This window comes from Lytechinus pictus, chromosome 17, assembly GCF_037042905.1.
Source record: "Lytechinus pictus isolate F3 Inbred chromosome 17, Lp3.0, whole genome shotgun sequence".
NCBI classification, from domain to species: Eukaryota; Metazoa; Echinodermata; class Echinoidea; order Temnopleuroida; family Toxopneustidae; genus Lytechinus; species Lytechinus pictus.
Window position 1 is genome coordinate 13,565,990 of NC_087261.1, and position 22,601 is coordinate 13,588,590.

Here is a 22,601-nt window from a genome sequence, read left to right on the forward strand (position 1 = left end):
AGTCTACCATCGATCACTTCGTCCACTCACCATATGGTCTACTTTCCTTTAGTCTAATGTCATTCCGTCTAATAACCAGTTGGTCCAATAGCCATTTAGTCCATATACAACATTTTTCTGAATAAACGAAAGTGTTCATTGTGCAAAATGAAGGAGAAGAAAATGGGTATTGACCAACTGGTTATTAGACGAAATGGTAATAGACGAACTGGTGATTAGACGAAGTGATGATTGGACCAAATGGCTATTGGGCCAAATGGTTGTTAGACGAAATGTTGATGGACGGAATGGCATTAGACTAAATGAAGGTAGACCATGTGGTGAGTGGACGAGTTGGCAATTTGCCACTATCTTTGGTCGGTATAAAGTCAGTTTCACCTGTGCGGCCCATGTCAGGGGCCGCGGAAACGGGGCGGGGGGGGGGGGGGGGGGCTTCAGCCAGCTTACTTTTGTCCAAAACCGTGTACAAAAACGTAAAAATTACCGTCTGATTGTGATTTTTTTGTATGCCCCCCCCCCCCCCCATGCACTTTCAAAACCATTCCGTGGCCCCTGCACGTACAGGGTATTTTAGCAAGTAATCACTTTGGACATGTTGGAGACGCTTTCTATAACGCTGATTATCTTTTGTCAAAAGCCCTTCATAACATAGCAGTGTTTGTCGAAAATCGGTGAATCACAACAGCTGTGTCTTCATGGACTATGGACAAATCGAACATTTTTGTAATATTTCGTCCGGTCCAGATCTTAATACGACGTGCTGTTCCAGTCCACCAACTTACGACAATGACATGTAATCTGTCCATTGTGATTTGGCGGGCATTTATTAATAGAATTCTGAACGTTGCAGAAAGCGTCTGCGTAGTGGATGCTCATTAATGCACTAATAATTATAGTGGTATAAGCTTCCTACATCGGTTCACTATATAGGTTTATCTATCTCATTTGCACAAAACGTAGTGCCCCGAGGTATTTTTGAAATTTTACCAATGTTTTCGGTGTAGCTATGTATATTTTTACGGTAGGCCTATAATAGTACTGCTATCTGTGCCGAGTCACGAGTAAAGACACTTCGGGCTCTTGGAAGGTCAAAGGCACATAATGGTTTGGCCTGCGCCTGTCAGAATATTCGACTGATCTCTAGCTTACAACATTATGTCTGTTTTTTTTAATCCATGCCATTTAAACCAGTGGTCTCTCCTTTTAATTAATGAGGTACCCATATTCTGATGTGTTGAATAATTGCCCATTGTTTCTGAGAATCTTTAACAAGAATCCGAAGACATGCGACAATAGATGGGAATGTTTTTCGAAGGTCTACCTCAACACGGCCGTCGGAGAATCGACCAACTTCTACGAAAGCGCTGCATTTAGGTAGGGCAGTTGCGCTGCCACTTTTGATAAGTTCTGTACTCAGTTCAACAGTAGCTGTTATTAGTCTATCAGCCGGATGCTGACTGGATCCAGTTGCTATGACCAGGCGAGATATTTGGGTTGGCTTATCAAATACAAGAACTACAGCATCGTTCTTTTTAGGGTTCTTCCCCCAGAAGAAATCAGTTGTATTCTTGTAGCATAGTTGCGGAAGGTACTTTTCAAATGCCTTTATGTTACTATACACAGTTCCTGGGGGATTGTCCGGAGTGGAGATGTCTGTCTCGATAGTATCATTAATATCAAGAAAGGTTTTATCAACCCAGTTCTTTGTATCCTTTCCTTTCAGGCTCGACTGAAAACCTTTGTGCTGAAAAATGGAAGGATATCTCACGTTGTTCTTGTGTTGAGCGTTTAAATCTTTGAAGTATCTGAAGATCCAATCAACAGGTTGATCCTCGTAGAATATCATTGTAAGTGTCGCAAGCTTATCCAAGTCATAAGAGTGGAAGAGTTTTCCAATGAATCCCATGGTCGAAAATTCTAGAGACGCCCATTGGATATTGCGTTTCTCTCTAATATAAGTACGAATAGCTGCAAGATATCCATTAACCGTATACACGTCATCCTCTATTTGGAGGTAGTATTCTGAAAGACTACTGCCATAAAAGAACATGAAAGCAAAATCAACGCACTGCTTAGATCTCCAGTAAACTCTTGTCTGGGAATCTTTATAGTTTGACTTTAAATTCTCCAAGGGAGGGTAAAATGACAACGGGACCTGGATAACTTGCATGAATCCATTTTCTAGATATGACGAGTATTTATCTCTTATCATTTTCTTCAAGTTAGATCGTTTCTCTTCCTCAAAGTCAGCTAGGAGAATGACAATGATGACATCAGATTGTTCCTTAGGAGATGATTTGTTGATCAGTGAATCAAGTGTTTGAGACAGATAGTTTTCCGTTTCTCTTTGGACTGTAGGAATGCCTATGGTCAGGAAACCTATACAACAAAACAACAACAAAAATAATAAAACGATACTAAGCACAATAAATTTTTTGAATTACATAAAGTGTTTGACGGGCCGTTATAATGCCATATAAGCCGTCATTCATTCACTCACTCGAGTGAGTGAATGATTTGTATGTATTTTACCATCAATCATTCGGTAGAGTGAGTGATTGAACAGTTTTATCCAATCAGACAGCTAGAATCGTTGTCAAGACCCCCCTCGCAGACGTGGATTTACAACCACGCCATGCAGTGGATGTACCATTACTTGAGTAAATGTACAACCGCTCGAGAGTGTGTACAACCACTCGAGCATGTCGAGTGATGTACAACCACTGATCTGAGTGGATGTACGTGCGATTCAGCGAGGGGGGTCTCGACAACGATTCTAGCTCTCCGATTGGATAAAACTGTTTTGGTCTGATAAATTGTATTGTGGATGGGGGATGTTAATTGATGCATATAGTTATGCATATGTAATATTTCTCTTTTTTTTTCAATATCAAATTTCCTTTGTATTGCAATGTAAACTATTTAAATGTTTTTTTTATGGACCCCATGGAAGAACAGAGTAATTATGTTAATGACTGAAATGGGCAATCATTTCGATTATTTTATCTATTCAACATATTTGAAATTCATTTTGTTTATTTCAATTGATGCCATCTATGTTATTTATTTATATTATATATCTTAATGTATTGTGTTTTTTAATAATCGGAAAATAAATAAACAAACAAACTCACTCTCCCGAATGAGTGATGGTAAAATACATACAAATCATCTCGAGTGAGTGAATGAATGACGGCTTGTGGCATTAACGGCCCGTCAAAAAAAGTGTACTACTACTAATGAATCAGAGGATTTCGAGATGATTATATAGATTTTTTTTAAAGGCGTTTATCAAGTGCATGGTTCGGGAATGCAGCTCTTGGCAACGTATTTTTCATGTTCAAGATGGAGCTGCATGTATAACAGATTTCGAAAAAGAACAACAATTATTTTGGACACAATAGGCCGATCGGATCGATTCACCTTTTTCGAGATTTGTCTTGGGGAAACAAACGTGGACGGAATATTTTATACCTGTTTATGATGAACACCGGCAAGCCATCATTTATTGCTAATATTGATAATTAGATAGTAACTTTTTAAGAAATTTGTCATATTCCGTTTGAGAAGCGTGTTGTAGTAGGTCCATGGTTTGACAAAAAAACCTTCAAAACCCAAATCAAAATATATCCACCCTTCCCATATACCATGACCATGATGGCTATAATGGGTTGCTTACATGTTAATAGCATGCAGAAGGTGATAAATGATAAAAATAATAACAAGAAGTTAAAAAACAACAAATAGTGATAATTATACTACTACTACTACTACTACTACTACTACTACTACTACTACTACTACTACAACTACTACTACTACTACTACTACTACTACTTCTACTACTACTACTACTACTACTACTTCTACTACTACTACTACTACTACTACTACCACTACTACTACTGCTGCTGCTACTACTACTACTACTACTACAACTACTACTACTACTACTACTACTTCTACTACTGATGGTGATTATGATGATGATGATAACAATGATAATGATAATAATAATAATGATAATTATATGCGTAATGATATATGATTATTTGTATAATATGATAATTATAATGATTATTATAGAAGTGAATATTAATTCAATTTGTGATATTATGTAAATATTACTGATTCAATTAAGCAAATTGTATATTATGACAGGGCCGTTGTGGAAAGCAGTTTTGAAACTGACAATGCCACCCTGAATAAATAAAACAACAAATAAATAATGATGATAATATTAATAGGAATAATAATATTGATAATAATATTATTATGATGATTATTATCATTATCGTTATTATTATTATCATCATCACCATTGTTATTATTATTATCATAAGTATCATGAAAATAACTATCATAATGATAGTGATAATAGCAGTACTAATAATGTTTGCAACACCAAATATGATTTATGAATACATTTTCATGTTAATCATGTCCACATTTGGCATTTAGAACCGATTAATGCACATCCATCCCAATAGCATGTAGCATTTAAAAATATATTTACCAGATAAATTTCGCCTGGAACCCAAAACAAGAGCCTTCTCCAATTCGTTCTCACTAGGTTTGGTCCAGTATGGTGATGTACTAATTCCATGCAACAATTTCTGAATATGAAAGAACGAAGATTCGAAAATTATTATGTTATCACAAGTCTATGTTCGAACCAGGAACACCCAAATGAAAAAAAGGTCTTGTTTTTACTTATCAAAATGAAACCATGTCTTAAATTAGTAATTGTGTTGGCCTTGTATTACGAAGTATATTTAAGTAATATTCAACATGTTCAACTCAAACTCAAATCGTGATTAAAAATTATGTAGTTAGGGAAGGGGCATTTTAGGGCAATCGCAATCCGAGTTGATTTTAACCTATTTCAATGTCTCTTTATAAGACGGCAGCCGGGACCCTACATTGATATGCACAAAGTCGCAAAATCTAAAAACAAATCAGTCAAAAATGACTTGTTACTAGGTTCAGCTGGGTTCAGCTGTTATTCTAGTCTTATTTAAATATTTTCTAGTCGTATTTTACTCGAACAGAGTTATTTCTGACTAGAATATATGTCAGAAATATGACTATCAGTGATTGCCATATCAATTAATTGCACCCAGCTGACTACTGGTCTAGTCAATTTGACTGATTTGTTTTAAGAGTGCATTAAAAAGGATTTCAGCATAATTTAGTATATTTTTGTATATTCCATTCATAATTAATAAAAGTAATAATTTTCTGATCTTTTTGTTATACTGGCTTGTCGTTTATGTGGTAAAAAATGTGCGTGCCAAATTTAGGCGCGATCACGTCACGCGAACGGCAGCCGAGATCAGAGGGGGAGGGGGGGCTGGGGGTGGGGGTGGGCATCGATCATGCCGCTCCAGTCGGGTTAAATGCACCCAAAAGGCGTTGATCTACTCAGTTGATTTGACGCTTGATTTTTTAGAAGTATTGGACATTGCAGTCAATGCAATCAATCGTTAAAAAAAAATCTGCAATGTTCTCCCAGACACAGGTGACGCCAAAGAAAAAGGCCTAATAATAATAATGATTACTAAGTTTGTGTTACAGACCCTGGTACAGTTTTTTAACTTTCATTCTCATTTATTCCATTTAACAGAGCAGAACAGACCAAATTAAAGTACGGTATGTCTGTTTTTATGTATTTTTTTTATTGTCCCTACCAGATGGTCTATTTGCTCCATGTCGCGAACAAAATTTACAATTTCTTTCATTTTCTAAAACATGATTGGCATATTTTTTCAGACACATCGTGTAATTCTATTGACATTGTCTTGTTTTTTCACCAGTTGCAGTGTACATATCAAACACCGTAAACTTTATACCGTATTTTCACTGCCATAAATGGATTCCGTGCAAGCCATATTTGCTTACTTTTGCTTATTATGAGCATGTTTTGTTACTTAAAGGGATGGTCCGGGCTAAAAATATTTATTTTAATATATAGAGTATAATTCACTGAGCAAAATGCCGAAAATTTCATCAAAATCTGATAACAAATAATAAAGTTATTGAAGTTTAAAGTTTAGCAATATTTTGTGAAAACAGTCGTCATGAATATTCATTAGGTGGGCTGATGATGTCACATCTCCACTTTCCGTTTTCTTATGTTATTACATAAAATCATACTTTTTTCATTATTTCATACTTTTGTGAATAATATGTCTCCACTATAATGAAATAAATTGCAGCAATGAATATCTAATGCACTAAATCATTTGTCAATCCAATTTTTCTAGTTCTTGGAGGAAAAAATTTGAATAAACCTAATTTCATATAATAAAATACAAAAGAACAAGTGGGGATGTGACATCATCAGCCCACCTAATAAATATTCATGACGACTGTTTTCACAAAATATTGCTAAACTTTAAAATTCAACAACTTTGTTATTTGTTATCCGATTTTGATGAAATTTTCGGCATTTTGCTCAGTGAATTCTACTCTATTTATTAAGCTATAAATACTTTCAGCCCGGACCATCCCTTTAACTGACCTACTCAGAGATTCGACCCAGGTTTTCTGCGGTGACTCAGTTAAATTAGCATTATTAAAGATCAACTTCTTTCTAGCTATTGTAAAATTGCGAAGAGCTATTCCCAAAATATGTCGTTGTTGGCCTATCTGTTTATATACAAGCTGTATTTATGATTTTCTCCTTTATGGTGCATTTGTAATTTACAAGAGCAGGGAAAACTTGTAAAATTGAATGAATGCAGGCATATCTATTTATTATTATATTTATTTGGATGTTGAATAAATGCAAATAAAATGTCAATTGATTGATTGATTGAGAGAGAAAGGGGGGTGAGCTCAAGTTCAATTTCAAGTTTCATTAATTCTCCTCTAGAGATCAGATGAAAATACATAAAATAGACAATGCATAATGACAATGTACATCAAATGAATTTAAAGAAAACGATGAAGGAAATGAATTGGCCGAGAGGGAACCCTAGGCCAACCCCATGACAAAAAGCACTTATACATACCCCCCATAAAATCACGATTAAAGGACTGTTACCCCCCCCCCCCCCTACAAAAAAAGGGGAAAAATACCAATAGCAAAAACTTAACCGGATGGAATAAAGAGGGTGAGACAGAAATAAATTTAGAAATTTGATAAGCATAAATATTTTGTATTTCATAAAAACACTTGTCGGTTAACAGGGAAATTTCCTGGTTCAAAGACAATAAATTATCTCTGATTGTAGCCAAAAGAAAAACTATATTTAGATCAAGGAACAAGACGTTGTCCCATGACATATTACATATTATAATTGATAATCTTGTTGTTGTTTTTAAGTTGAAGAATATACAATTTCTTGGGATTACATTTAATGAGGTCATGGATTGAAGCAAACACAAATACCAACAAATCTAAATTTGTTGGTATGTTATAGAAATTGAAATTCATGATACCTTATATTGTTTAAAATATCCTTTACAATAGCCTTATTGTTACATCTGAATTATTGTACTTACAAATCACGCCTTATATACAGAAAAAATCAATCCGATTAAATACAAAGTCCCATATACAAAGTGCAAGAAAACCTCTTTTCAAAAAGAACAATATTTTGCCTTTACATGAGCTTATTACTTTGAATACTTTAATCTTCATGCACTCGGTTTTATTGCAATGTTTTCACTCAATGAAAATGTTCATTCATATGCCAATCGACAAAAAAGACCTTGTACCTTGTAGTTCCATTCCCTGAAGTCCTCCACCAGGAAGGGTAACTCAGGGCTGACGAGAGTGTGAGTATTATTACTCTGTTTTGTTTTGTTGCAGATTTTGCATGGGATGTTTAGTTTTAATTTAAGTATGTCAGTGCTTTTGGAGGATACCGTATCGGCTGTGAGACTATTCCAGTGGGGGATTGCTTCAGGGAAGAACGAATTAGCCAGTTGGGTAGTTGTGATGAACTTTGAAGTGACGTAATACAGTTCATCATGGGATCTTCTTAATCTTGTTATTTTCCTTGTGGCATATTTATTTAAAAAGTCAAGTTGAGTTTCTCCATGGATGATCTTATATAAGTTGATGATTCGGTGATTTCGCCTCCTTTCTTCGAGAGACATCCAGCCAAGTTATGTTTGTAACGCTGGATCCCCGTGTGTAGTTCCCTGTGACGAACCGGGCGGCTCGTCTCTGAACCATTTTCAGCAATTTGGTGTTCTTGACTGTGCCTGGGTGCCATGCTATCGAAGCATAGTCCAGGTGTGGTCTAACAAGTGTGTGGTATAGACGTTCCTTCACTGTTTTAGAGCAGTGATAGAAGTTCCTTCTGATGAAGTTTAAAGCCCTCGTACCTTTGGCGGTTGCTTGTTGTGACTGCTTATCCATTTTAGGTTGTTTTCTATATGTATTCCTTGGTATTGATGGCTATTTATTTCCTGAAGTTGTTGACCAAGGAGTGAGTAATTGGTATATCCTGGTACTCGCTTTATGGAGATCCTCATGACAGTGCATTTGGATGCGTTGAATTTCATCCCCCATGTGTTTCCCCATGTGACCAAATTATCCAAGTCTTTTTGTAGTGATTCTTCATCGGAGGGATTGGATATTGCTCGGTAGAGTATGCAGTCATCTGCGAACAATCTTGCCGTGCTGTGAACTGCTTCCGAGAGGTCGTTTATGTACAAAATGAAGAGGTGTGGGCCGAGGACTGTTCCCTGCGGAATACCGCTTAGGACTGGTAACCAGTTTGATGTTTTACCATTCATTACTGTTCTTTGATATCTCTGGGTCAGGAAGGATCTTATCCACTCAAGGGTCTTGCTACGGATGCCATACAAGTGAAGTTTCTGCAACAATTTATTGTGGGGGACGACATCGAATGCCGTTGCTGAAGTCGAGTATTGCGATGTCACATGTCTCCTTATTGTTGTGATGAGTAGCAAGATCATGGATTGTGGCAACTAATTGTGTGTCACATGATCTACCCCGTCTGAATTAAAGCATGCTGGTAGTCAGAAAGGATTGAGGTTGTAGTAAGGTGTGTCATTAGACGGCTGTCTACTATATGTTCCATAAGTTTGCAGCATACACTGGTCAAGGATATATGGCGATAATTAGCTGGTTCATTTTTAGGACCCTTCTTGTAGATAGGAGCGATGTTCGCTTTACGCCAATCCTCGGGAATTATCCCTTGGCCATAATGGCTGTTTAAATATGAATTGCAGGACTGGGGCTATTTCTTCAGTAAGTTTAAGAACACGGTTTGGTATGCTATCTGGTCCTGCGGCCTTTGAGACATCTAACTTGTTCAATAGCTTGAGGATGCCACTAACCGTGATGTTGATATCTGGCATATCAGGGATGTTTCTTGTTGGAAGGTTGGAGGTTTGGGTTTCGTCCCTCGAGAAGACGCTCTGGAACTGTTCGGCCAGTGCGTCTGCTTTCCCTTGGTCATCAGTGATGATTTCGTTTCCCTTCTTAAGACTCTGGATCCCTACGTTGTCCTTGCGCCTGGTTTTAATATATTTCCAGAACTGTTTATTACCGGCTTCTGAAAGAGTAGCTATGAATGTCCGTTGGGCTTTTCTAAGTTCTTTATTGACTACTCTCTTTATTTGTTTGTATTTGTCCCATCTATCTTGTCCTCCGAGTTGCTTCGCTTTTGAATAGTATACCTCTTCTTCTTGCGGCAAAGTTTCTGGAGTTTGCATGGGGGTTAGCCAGTGTACTCTTGGTTTTCCTGACACTGTTTTTGACGGTACGTGTTGGTTGACAAGGTCGTGCATTTTGTCTCTAAAGTTGCACAAATTCTCTTCAACTGAATTACTACTAGGATTTGAGTCCAAAAAGTTTACGCAAAAATTGTCTGCGTCTGTTTTGATTTTGTTTTCATCCTCTTTCTCCATTGGTAGATCTCTCTTGGCGGCCTAGTAGGCAGGGGTACTTTAATGTTGATTTCCACCATTACTACGCTGTGGTCAGAAAATCCTGGGTATGGGTGGATGTTCTTCACAAGAGATGGGTGTGTAGTATAAAACAAGTCTAGGATATTTTCGGTTCCACTAGCATCTCGACGTGTTGTGAAATTGACGAGTTGTTCTAAGCTGTGCTCGTCAATAATTCCTAATATGTCTCGTTGAAGTGGGGTTGTGGCCTCAGTTGGAGTCCATGACATATTCGGAATATTAAAATCCCCTCTAAGTATGATGTAGGGTGTTTTAGTTTCCTGTTTGATTTTTTCAAGGCTTTTGCTAAGATTTTCTAAGTCATTACTATTGGTTGGGGGCCTATAGTAGGAGCCGATATAGATACTGCTCCAATCATTTACAAGAAGTTGGCACCATGCTGACTCACTGTCTTCTTCAGTGAGATCAGGTCTCTCTATTATTGGGATTGTTTGGTCGAGGGCAATGAAGACTCCTCCTCCCTTTATGTTCTTACGGTCTTTTCGGATGACTTGCAAGTTGGTTGGAAAATTTTCAGCTGATGTTGTGTTTCCATCGAGCCAGGATTCTGATCCCAATATAATGTCTGGTTTGGTTACTGTGTAGAAGGCCAGAAATTCAGTAACTTTATTTCTAATGCTCTGGAAGTTAGCTATAGCTATTTCGATGTTGTTTTTCGTAAGTTTATTGTGTGATCGGAGAGTACGTACCGTCAAAAACAGTGTCAGGAAAACCAAGAGTACCCTGGCTAACCCCCAATTTCCATATTCCTGATTGAGACTTTCTTCCTCTCTAAATTCACTGGCTTTTACTGGTACAAAAATATGGAATCAACTCCCAACTTCTCTTAAAGATTGCTCAACTGTATACCGTTTAAAAAAAATTACGTAGGACCTACAGGGTTTTTAATTTATGTGCGTGAGCGTTGTGTGTATATGTCTTTAAGAGAAGTTAGTCTTTTTTCTTGTAACCTACAAAAACGATGTTTTTATTGAAAATTCTTGAACTAAGACGCATGGCGAAAGATCCTTCTCCTACAGTGCATGCCCGAACCCTTTGGAATTCCCTCCCCAGTACTCTCCGATCACAAAATAATCCTGGACTTTTCAAATCCCAACTTAAAACATTTCTCTTTAGTGAAGCATTCAAATAGACCTTTCCCAATACTTATGCCATATGTAACAGATTAATATTGATGTTTCTAAGTAATTCCTTATGTTGTATAATATTATCTCTGTAAAGTGCATTGAGAGTCCTTTCAGGTCTGAAATGCGCTATATAAGAACTGCATTATTATTATTATTATTATTATTGTCCTTTCTGGGCCATTCTCAAGCTATTTACCTTTTTAAAGGTCAAGTCCACCCCAGTAAATGTTGACTTCAATAAATAGAGAAAAATAAAAATAGCATGATTCTGAAAATTTCATCAAAATCGGATATAAAATAAGGAAGTTATGACATTTTAAGGTTTCGCTTATTTTTCACAAAACAGTTATAATTATGCACAACTCAGTGACATGCAAGTGAGACAGTCGATGATGTCCATCACTTACTTTTTATTTATTTTTTTTATTGTATGAAGTATAACAAAAATATTTTTACAGATTTGAAAATAAGTGCCTACTTGACTGATCAATGCTAATTCCTCGTGTTCAGCGAGGAATTATTCTTTGTTTTACTTGACAATGAGGAGAAAATTAGAATATTTCATAAGAGATAAAATACAAAAGATATAGTGAGAGGATGACGTTATCAGTCTGCTTGTTTGCATACCGACCAGGCTTTGCAACCAACAGGTTTTGTGAAATTAAGCGATTTTTTTTAATGTCTTAACTTTCTTATTTTACATCCGATTCTAATGAAATTTTCAGCGTTATACTCTTTGGAATTTTGTTTGTATTCATTTGAACTATTCGTTGAGATGGACTTGTCCTTTAAGGGTCCTATCCATATTTTGTATGATCTATTGCATATTGTGTACAATGTATGATTTGTATATTAATATTTTTATGGCTGAACAAATTGAAATTGAAATTTCCTTTTGAAAATAGATACCGAAATGGCTTAATTGAATATGAGGAATTGAATTTCAATTCAGACTGCTTAATTCTCCTTGGTGTTGTTGTCATCATTTGACTATCAAAACATTTCATCTTTACATTGTATGTAAGTCATGATGGATTTTCAACCAAAAAGTAGAACTTTGTTTATTGATACACATTACAAAATAGGCCTACTTTATTTAAACGTGTACCATTTTGCTAGTGGTATAAAGCATGGATGTATAAAGTAAACGACGCGCAAATACCAGCCAAAATAACATTGACAGTCATGATTAATAAAATTAATGGTTAAAACGTACCTAAATGGAATATTTCAATATCCCAACGGGACTAATGCTCACAAGCACCTTATTTCTTCCGACCAATACGTGTATGCAATCGAAATATGAAAGATAACGCCTTAATTGAATATGAAATCGTAAATCAATTTAATATCCCCAACCATTGTGTAGTCGCCATAGTGTAGCTTCCTGATTAAACAACGTCTGCCGGTCACCATGGTAACATGATCATGATGATATTGATATAATCCTTGCATTTACTCTCTTTGCAGTTGTTCCATCGTTGCTACCCGATCCTCTTGAGATCCCATGTTTAAATTATTTGCTTTCACTTTTGGATAATAAAAAAAAATATATATATTTTATAATCATTGTTATCGTCATTATCATTATTACTATCATTATTATTATTATTATTGTTATTATTATTGTTATTATTATTATTATTATTATTATATTATTATTATCATCATCATCATCATCATCATTTTCATCATCGTCATCATCATTATCATTAGGCCTATCATCATAAACATCAATTTGGAAATGTTATGTTGGAAATAAAAACACGAACTTGAACTAGACATAATACTGCTGGAACCGGATTTTCCTCATTGTCATAATGACAGTGGACCAGCAATATTATTGTTCAATAAGAAGGGGGATGTGTCCATATTTTCCCCTGATAAGCGCATACGCATGCGCAGTAAAAATATTGGTGGTATGCTTTCCTAGCAGAAGTTTACATATTGGGAGGAAATATCCGAATTCGTTAGTAAAAATAGAAAAATAAAGCGTAGACGCCTTTCAGTCATTAGGTGCACCGCAGCTAAGCAAACGGAATTTGAATTTTAGAACAAACATTGGAAATTGTTTTAAGCAAAAAGAAATTAAGAGCTAGCTCTGATCAAAATATTCTTACCATATGATTTGTCTTGGTGGACACAGTTTCATTCCTGTAATTAATGTTGTGAGCGGGACCATTTCCGGGTCGTTGCTTGGTGACGTCACTTTCATCCCTGACAATGCTGGTATGGGGACCTGTCGCGTCCACCCTGGAATCTAAACACGAATAATTATATGAATATTTTTTTTTTTTTTGCAGACTTCCTAAATCTACCATGCAAATTCATGGAACGAATTTGATTTGCCCCTTCTTTACAAATATTTCGGGACATCATGCATGTACACTGTAAAAAAAATTGGGTTAAATTTTAACCAGCACGAGGGTAATTATGTGTCCAATCAATTTGGGGCAGTATTTTACCCAATGCGGGAAACATATTGTCCAGTATGGTTAAAAATAAGCAGCAAAGACTTTAGAATGGGCAACATTTTCATCACACTGGATAAATAAAAACGACCAAAACGAAATGCCCAATGTTGGTTGGAAACGTAATTACCCTCATGGAGCATTTTTTACCCAATATTTCATAGAGTTCAGGCCTATTTGAAATTTGCGTGCTCGATTCGCTCGATCAAATATTAATGTATACATCCTACAAATTTCATTTTTCATCACTGTGCAGTATATCATAACCAAGGTTGATCGAGAAGGATACTTTGTAACATTTTAGGATATAATTTATGACGAGAATTTAATCCGTGCGATACATCAACTGAAATTCCACTCAACCATATAAATTTTTAATCTAGAAACTTCTGTAAATAAAATAAAATAAAATCACATTTCACATATCATGAGTGACAATCTACATGACATAATTATGCTTGGAACTTCCCCTGAAAGAATACGCATGTACACGGATTACGCACATATCAATCAATTATTGGCACGGTGATGGGCTTAGTTTATACATGATGTTTCTATCTAGCGTATCTTAACCAATTTTGCCCAGACAATGCTACCAGCATCTGTAATTTGCAATCCCAGATCAATCATGTTAATACATAGCCAATTTTCTGTGTAGTTCAGTATCCAAAGCGCCACATACCCAGGACCAAAATCCAGTTGAAACCAATTAGAGCAAAACCAATTGAAACCAGTTGGCCAACTGGTTTCAATAGGGAAATTGGAACAACTGGAACCAATTGAAACCAGTTTTAACTGGTTCCAGTTAAAACCAATTGGGCAACTGGAACCAGTTGGCAATTGGTTTCAATTGGTTCCAGTTGAAAACAATTAAGCAACCAGTTGGCAACTGGTTTCAATTGGTTCCAGTTGTTCCAATTTCCCTATTAAAACCAGTTGAATCCAATTGGAGGTAACTGGTTTCAATTGGTTCCAGTTGAAACCGATTGGAGGCAACTGGTTTCAACTGGAACCAGTTGAAACTAATTGGTTTCCAACTGGATCCAATTGAAACTTCCAGTTGGAATGACTTAATTAGTTACAAATTAATTAGATTTTGCACTAACTATTGCTCATGCCAACAAAGAAGCAGTGCTATATGTCTATAATACCAATGTAAATGGCACTTATAAATAGACTTTCATAATGTATATATATTACATGAAAGATCTTCAAATATATGTATTTGTATTTGATGTAATTTGGTAACAGTTAGTGGTGTACTAATTATCTTATAATCTGTTTTAATTATAATCTATGACATTTATGAACATGGTTCATAAATGTCATAGATTATCAACGCTACTTCTTCAGCCTGAACTCTTGTTCAGGCTGAAGAAGTAGCGTTGATAGAGGTCCTCAAGGTGAGGCGATTTGAACTTTTTTGATTTGAAGACTTTGGTAAATCCTTTAATTGATTCCATACATGTGATATCCAACATTAAATCGGGCTCCCCATCCCGCGGCCTGCCGTTTACCTCTTGGTTTTCACTGCTAAGCATTCTAAACACTTATCTGAAACAAGTATGGTACTTGAAATAGAAAATAATTAAATTGATACATTTTAAATGATGATGAATCACATAAAACATTAATCTGTGCACACTGGCAGATAATATGCAAATTAACTGGTTTCAATTGGAACCAGTTGGGTAACTGGAAAATTTCCAATTGGAAACCAATTGGAAGTCATTTCCAGTTACCCAACTGGATCCAGTTAGGATTTCCAGTTACCCAACTGGTTCCAGTTAGGATTTCCAGTTACCCAACTGGTTCCAGTTAGGATTTCCAGTTACCCAACTGGTTCCAGTTAGAAATCATTTCCAGTTGGAAGTAATTTCCAGTTACCCAACTGGTTCCAGTTAGGATTTCCAGTTACCCAACTGCTTCCAGTTAGAAATCATTTCCAGTTGGAAGTCATTTCCAGTTACCCAACTGGTTCCAGTTAGGATTTCCAGTTACCCAACTGGTTCCAGTTAGAAATCATTTCCAGTTGGAAGTCATTTCCAGTTACCCAACTGGATCCAGTTAGGGTTTCCAGTTACCCAACTGGTTCCAGTTAGGATTTCCAGTTACCCGTCTGCGGGTTCCAGTTAGGATTTCCAGTTACCCAACTGGTTCCAGTTAGAAATCATTTCCAGTTGGAAGTCATTTCCAGTTACCCAACTGGTTCCAGTTAGAAATCATTTCCAGTTGGAAGTCATTTCCAGTTACCCAACTGGTTCCAGTTAGGATTTCCAGTTACCCAACTGGTTCCAGTTAGAAATCATTTCCAGGTGGAAGTCATTTCCAGTTACCCAACTGCTTCCAGTTAGAAATCATTTCCAGTTGGAAGTCATTTCCAGTTACCTAACTGGTTCCAGTTAGGATTTCCAGTTACCCAACTGGTTCCAGTTAGAAATTATTTCCAGTTGGAAGTCATTTCCAGTTACCCAACTGGATCCAGTTAGGGTTTCCAGTTACCCAACTGGTTCCAGTTAGGATTTCCAGTTACCCGTCTGCGGGTTCCAGTTAGGATTTCCAGTTACCCAACTGGTTCCAGTTAGAAATCATTTCCAGTTGGAAGTAATTTCCAGTTACCCAACTGGTTCCAGTTAGGATTTCCAGTTACCCAACTGGTTCCAGTTAGAAATCATTTCCAGTTGGAAGTCATTTCCAGTTACCCAACTGGTTCCAGTTAGGATTTCCAGTTACCCAACTGGTTCCAGTTAGAAATCATTTCCAGTTGGAAGTCAGTTCCAGTTACCCAACTGGTTCCAGTTAGGATTTCCAGTTACCCAACTGGTTCCAGTTAGAAATCATTTCCAGTTGGAAGTCATTTCCAGTTACCCAACTGGTTCCAGTTAGAAATCATTTCCAGTTGGAAGTCATTTCCAGTTACCCAACTGGTTCCAGTTAGGATTTCCAGTTACCCAACTGGTTCCAGTTAGAAATCATTTCCAGTTGGAAGTCATTTCCAGTTACCCAACTGGTTCCAGTTAGGATTTCTACTTGCCCAACGGGTTCCAGTTAGGATTTCCAGTTGCCCAACTGGTTTCAATTGGTTTCAACTGGAAATTGTTATATTCCAGTTAAAACCAATTGAAACCAGTTGAAACCAATTGAAACCAATAGAAACCAGTTGGAAATCCAACTGGTTTCAATTGGATTTTGGTCCTGGGTATCCCACTGTTTATTAGTTTCACCCGAATGCATATGATGAAAAGAGAGATAATGGAATAATTCATACGGATTATTTTCTCTTCTTTGCCATTTCGTCCAATTGATATAAGGTCGAATAACATTACATTGGTTGGTCCTCCACCATTTTAATTGACTTACAGACCATATGAATTCTTAATCTTTATCATAATCATCATTATCATCAACACCGTCATCATCATCATAATCATCATTATCATCATCACCGTCATCATCATCATTATCATCACCACCACCAATCACCATCATCACCAGCTGCATTATAATTATCATCACCATCATCATCACCCCTATCATCAACATTATCATCATCATCACCACCACCACCACCATCACCACCATCACCATCACCACTATCATCATTATCAGCACCACCACCACCACCATCATCATTATCAACTGCACCATCATCATCATATTCATCATCAACAATTCTGTCGACAACCATCTTCATCATCGTGTAATCAATTTGCATTTATAAACATACACATCTCCATTATGTCCATTGTCCGTCGTATACCCGGTTTTGTTATTTTTTTAATGAACTTCGTTTTGGGCTAACATGCTTTCACGTGCATGCTAACAATCGATAATGATATTCCTTCTTTTGCAAAATAATGTTGGGTGAAGTTGGTGAACCACGTTTAATGTAAACATTTTTATTTTATTTTTTTGTTGCATTTTCGGAGTTCACTTAGTAAATAAACTTTGTATTACATAATTTTTGTATTTTGTGCAGTTTTGTATGGATTGGAGTGCAGAAGAATGTATATTAAACACTAGCGTACCTACGGGGGGGGGGCAGAGGGGGCAGTCTGCCCCCCTGGCGAGCCACAACCCATGCAAAGGACGTATCCCTGCTCCCTGCCCCCCCCCCCCCCCCAGACGAGCTTGAAGACCCTTTTTTTTTTTTTTTTTTTTTTTTTTGCTTGTCAAATTTTTTTCTGGTACGAAAAACCTTCATTTGTGATTGAAGACCTTTTTTTTTTTTTTTTTTGCTTGTCAAATTTTTTGGCGGACGGTTTTGCCCCCCCCCCCCTGTGAAAAATCCCAGGTACGCCACTGATATTAAACTAACAATAGGATTACACATCTCGGTGGTAAAAATAGAAATAGAGACACGGAAATCTCCACTTGATTTCTCAACATGCGCAATTGATTTATGGTGTTTCATTCATCATCATCAAACAGTTCAGTTTGTCTTTCTTCTGTAATATGATAATTATGAATAGCTGGATGTGCGAGAAGAGTGTAAAATTTCAATATCAACATCAAGTTGCACAGAAAATGTAACATTTGTACAGGATATGCAGGATACATCCGTCGACCTTGCGTTAGAAAGGGATTGTTAATAAGCACTGTCATATACATTATATTCTTTGATAAGCGAGCGGTTGGAAATCAGTTATTGTTTGTTTGTAGGATATACATGCATACATATATTAAAAGATATGTCATTGTTGTTATGTACCGCGCACCAAATGCTTTTTGGTCAATAAAGTGATGCAAAACAACTTGACTTTTTTAGAGAGTTTTGCAATCAATGGACTTTGTTTCAAACAAGAAAAGGAGTGCATAAGAATGGGAGATTTTAATTTTAACACTCACTTGATTTCTTTTATATATATATTTTTTTCATTCTTATTTCCCACAGATATATAAATCTACTCTCACCACAAGTGCTTCAACTACAACTCTAGATATTTTTGTAACAATGCTAAAACTGATATTAAGCCTGAAAGTATCACCACTGACCCCTGGTCACCCACATTACGGTCACAGAATTTGATAATATTCCTGCAAAATAATTTCACTCATCAATGGCGGATGCGGGGGGCACATCTGGTCCGTGTCACCCCCTCCCCCTTCAGAGAGTCATAGGCAATATGTTTAATGTAAATAAGTTTCAATTTTCAAGCTTCAAAGTTTTATTGATCAAAGTCCACACATATTGGATCATGTCTGTCAATACGTCGTTGATATCTGTAAATATGCCGTTGATACACAAGTGGTGACATTTTCTGTTGCTTGTCAAATTTTACGTGGGAAAAAATTACCTTCATATTTTTTTAGTGAAAACCTTTTATTGTGTCAAATTTTCCTATAGAAAAGGTGACCCCCTTTTGGAAAATCCTGCATGGATCCGCCGCTGTCACTCATAGTATCACATATAGCTTTATCTAAGTGAAAATAACATTGTGCCATTCTCTATTCCTAATTAAAATTGATTAACTTGGAATGTCTGAATTTTGTAACGTGATATAAGATGTAGGAATAAATTTGCAATTTTATATAAACAGTAGTTTTCCTTTTATTATAGTTCTTGAGATGAATTATTCTGGGAAACACAATTTCAGTTGAATTTAATATAATTGAAATCTAGGTAACAGAATAAAATAGTGATAAAGCGTAAAATTTCCACAAGAAAGTGTAGTCCTTTATTCAATCGCCATTAAAAGAAATAAATAGCCTATTGTAAAAAAAGCAAAATCAGAAATGAAAAAAAAAAACACTTTCTATAGCAAATAATTCGCCAACGCTACATGAAAATAACTTGGTAAATTCTTTGGAATCAAAGAACAAAAATATAAATAAGTTTTAGGGTATTTCGAATACTAACAGGATATGCAGTTATAATGAATCAATGTACTGTTCAACAGTTATTAACTGTTGGATACCAATGATTAGTTTTTCTGATTTCGAAACGGAAAAAGCAAAAACGAAATATTGAATGAAAACTGATTCTGATTTTGAGATTTAAAACAGAAAAAAACGTGCGTTGATCAATAATATGTATCAGGAATAACATATGTAAAAACGGTGAAACGGAATAACGGTTGTTTTTAGTCCGTGTTGCTGTTTTTACATATTTCAACAAAACACAAATTTGAATTGAAAGTTTGGTTTATCCTATATTCGTTAAATTCAATACGTCTTCTTGTTTGCATTTTCCGTTTCTTAATCGGAAAAACGAATTCAGATTTCAAAACGGAAAAAGGAAACAAGACGCATGAAAGCGAAAACGGGAAAACAGAAATAGGAAACCAGGATTCAATTTTGTTTTGTTTTATTCTTTACTTTTTCTTTGTTCTTACGGCCTTGATGTTAGATCCTGGCTTATAACGAACTGAAATAATATAGCATTGAAATGAACACATTTGCATTATGATTTTGTAGCATGCATGTGGACGATGCTTTTAATCATCTAACTTGATGTGTGTTCTCAATTTCAATGATGGACAGCGTGAACGATAATTGCCCTACCGCATTTAATTACTTGCGACCCGGGGGGGCCACTTACATTGACGAGTGGATACCATGCGCGACCAAAAAAACACGTAAAAAGGATGTCTTTTTCAAGATAGGGCACGTTACGTACGTAACGTGATAAGGGTGTCAAAAACACAAAAATATTGAAAAAAGGGTATCTATTTCGCTCGGAAAATATACGTGTTTAGGGTCAAATATGCGGGGATGATAAAACAAAATAAAAAATTTTCATAAAGGATGTCCTTTTTGCCCCAACACTACGTGTTTAGAGTCCGATTTGCGCGAGGTGTGGAAGGTCGGGCCTTACTAAACCAAAATAATGGTGTGTAACGTAAAACCGACGATCGGACGGACCCGTGACATAACAATAAAATATCGCTGTAGGGGGCCTACTTGTTTAGGGGTTCATTTCAGGAAATACTTGCCAAGAGTATCGTTTTGTTTCCAATACTTGTTAAGGGGTGCATTTTCAGAATATTGAAAATACATCGCTGTACTTGTTTAGGGGCTCAATTCTGGGAATACTTGCCAATACGTATTTGTTTCCAATACTTGTTAAGGGTAGGGTTTCACACGCCAATACTTGTTAAGGGGTGCATTTTCAGAATATGGAAAATACGTGTTTAGGGTGCTTTTCAAGACCCCGTGGTCGCGCATGGTATCCACCCGTCAATGGAAGTGGCCCCTCCGGGACTTGCGAACATATTATAGCTTCGCGATACTTGCCATTCGATGCGAACTGCTTCACCACGAATATTAGGTTGAAAGATACCACTCCTATAACTACGATTGGTAATCCATAAAGTAATTTGTTGCGTCTCATGGCCATGGTGGTGATATGCACTCCTGTTAATGTTGATCGATCTTTCAAAACTGAGAATGGCGAAATATCTACGTCTTATGCTTCGGCCGATGGATCTCCTCAAAGCCCTTTCAGCAACTGGTGATTGTAAACTCGGCGTTCGTCACAACGTTAATAAATTGTCTGATATGAAACCTCCCATTTATCAATGATAGGCCTATTCATAATGCTATCACAACTAATCAATTCAAGTGGTGTGCATCAAGCCTATACCACGTACGTGAACCGCCTATAGGCTATGCATCAACTCAGCGGAGCCCGCCATTATAAAAGCCCTCTCGCGGTAGGTCGCCTAACAATCTTGTTAGCGACACTTACGAGCATCTTCTTGCTCACTCTCCAAAATGTCTGCGATATTAAAATCCTAAAAACTAATTAAATCGTTTAAATTTAGTAAGACTATGAATGTTTATCATTTATATTGACTATCGGTGTATCAACCTATATCGAAACTATAAGCAAGTGTGTGTAAGAAGGCGAATTACCAGTCATTTTGATGAGTGATACAATATGCCAAAATTTATGAAAATATAGCGTAAATTTTATATAGCATTTCAAAATCCTTATTTCTAATATCCCCATAATTTTTCGTTGTTTAAAAAAATATCTTATTACATTAACTAGAATTTTTCCAACCTGATAACGTTGGTAGCTTATTTTCTCCATCATTCATAAGAAAATGTCAGGCCTTCAAAATCAGGTTATTTTTTGTTATATTTCTAAAAGAAAATAGTTAGATTCGAACTACTATACCATTGTTCTCCCTAAGAAGGGTTATCATCTCATAATTTTGTGTATATCATACATAACATTAAATATTACGAGTGTAGCAATCAATGTTGGATAACATTTTTCACGATGAGTTACGTAATGAACAGACAAATCAAGTTCATTCTTAGCACGCGAGCCGCAGAATGCTAAATTTTAGCGTGTGCAGACGGGGCTGATCGCCCTGGCTGTCCGTTCAGATTATCCAGTCCGATACTGGAGTCAGGTGGTATATTTCACGTACCTTTTCCCCTCGCGATGACCACTGTGCAGTTTTAGTGTTTTATTTTGATACTCAGTCTATGAAATTCATACTTTACCGATGTCTAAAAATGCTCGGAATATACCTGACACATAAATTATTTCATTTTCGGTGATTATTATTTCTTTCCTTAATTACAAAAAGTCAAACTGATGTCAAGAATGTGTAACATTGACTGTATAGTTAAAAATATAGGTTTGGGAAATATCGTGTTAAGTTTGTCCAATGTCATCAGCATCTCGGTATATGTTAAACAGAAAATATAAAACAACTATATGTTTTGTAAATTCCACGACCGCCTACACCATTATGGAACATATGAAGCCGACCTGCATGACCGCCGGGGGGGGGGGGGGCACTCAAATTATTTGTTAAAATGAAAGTAATAGCAATATTTATAAGGACCTTCAATATGCCTATTACCAGGCTCTTGTGATTATAAATTATAATCATGGTGAGTTGGGGGAGTAAAAAGGGTTGGATGAAATAGATTGGGGAGGGGTCGAGGCCGAGAGAAAAAAAAAATTAATAAGGGGCCAAAAGGAGATTGCAGGCCGGTAGAATGACAGAGGGGCAAATATTAATAGGGCAAGCTTTATTTGAGGAGAGCTTGACCATTACAGGAGGGAAGGAATAATACAAGACAG

General features: G+C 36.5%; 1 protein-coding gene across 1 annotated transcript; it reads right to left on the reverse strand.

Annotated features, from left to right (window-relative positions):
* Positions 1-508: 508 nt before the first annotated feature.
* On the reverse strand, positions 509-21,124 carry LOC129280282 (alpha-1,6-mannosyl-glycoprotein 4-beta-N-acetylglucosaminyltransferase-like). The gene is made up of 4 exons (XM_064112516.1): positions 20,789-21,124; positions 13,202-13,341; positions 4,517-4,616; positions 509-2,379 (listed from the first exon to the last, which is right to left on the reverse strand). Exons 1-4 carry the CDS (start codon positions 20,889-20,891, stop codon positions 1,208-1,210), a joined length of 1,515 nt encoding a protein of 504 aa, XP_063968586.1. The 5' UTR covers positions 20,892-21,124; the 3' UTR covers positions 509-1,207.
* Positions 21,125-22,601: the final 1,477 nt, after the last annotated feature.

Bases quoted from the DNA above. Each gene is read 5' to 3' on its own strand.
- LOC129280282 (XM_064112516.1), bottom strand. From the start codon at position 20,891: ATGGCCATGAGACGCAACAAATTACTTTATGGATTACCAATCGTAGTT. The intron at 13,342-20,788 runs GCAAGTATCGCG...ATTCGTGTTTAG, and splicing joins GAAGCAGTTCGCATCGAATG to ATTCCAGGGTGGACGCGACA. The intron at 2,380-4,516 runs GTAAATATATTT...TTTGTTGTATAG, and splicing joins TTCCAGGCGAAATTTATCTG to GTTTCCTGACCATAGGCATT.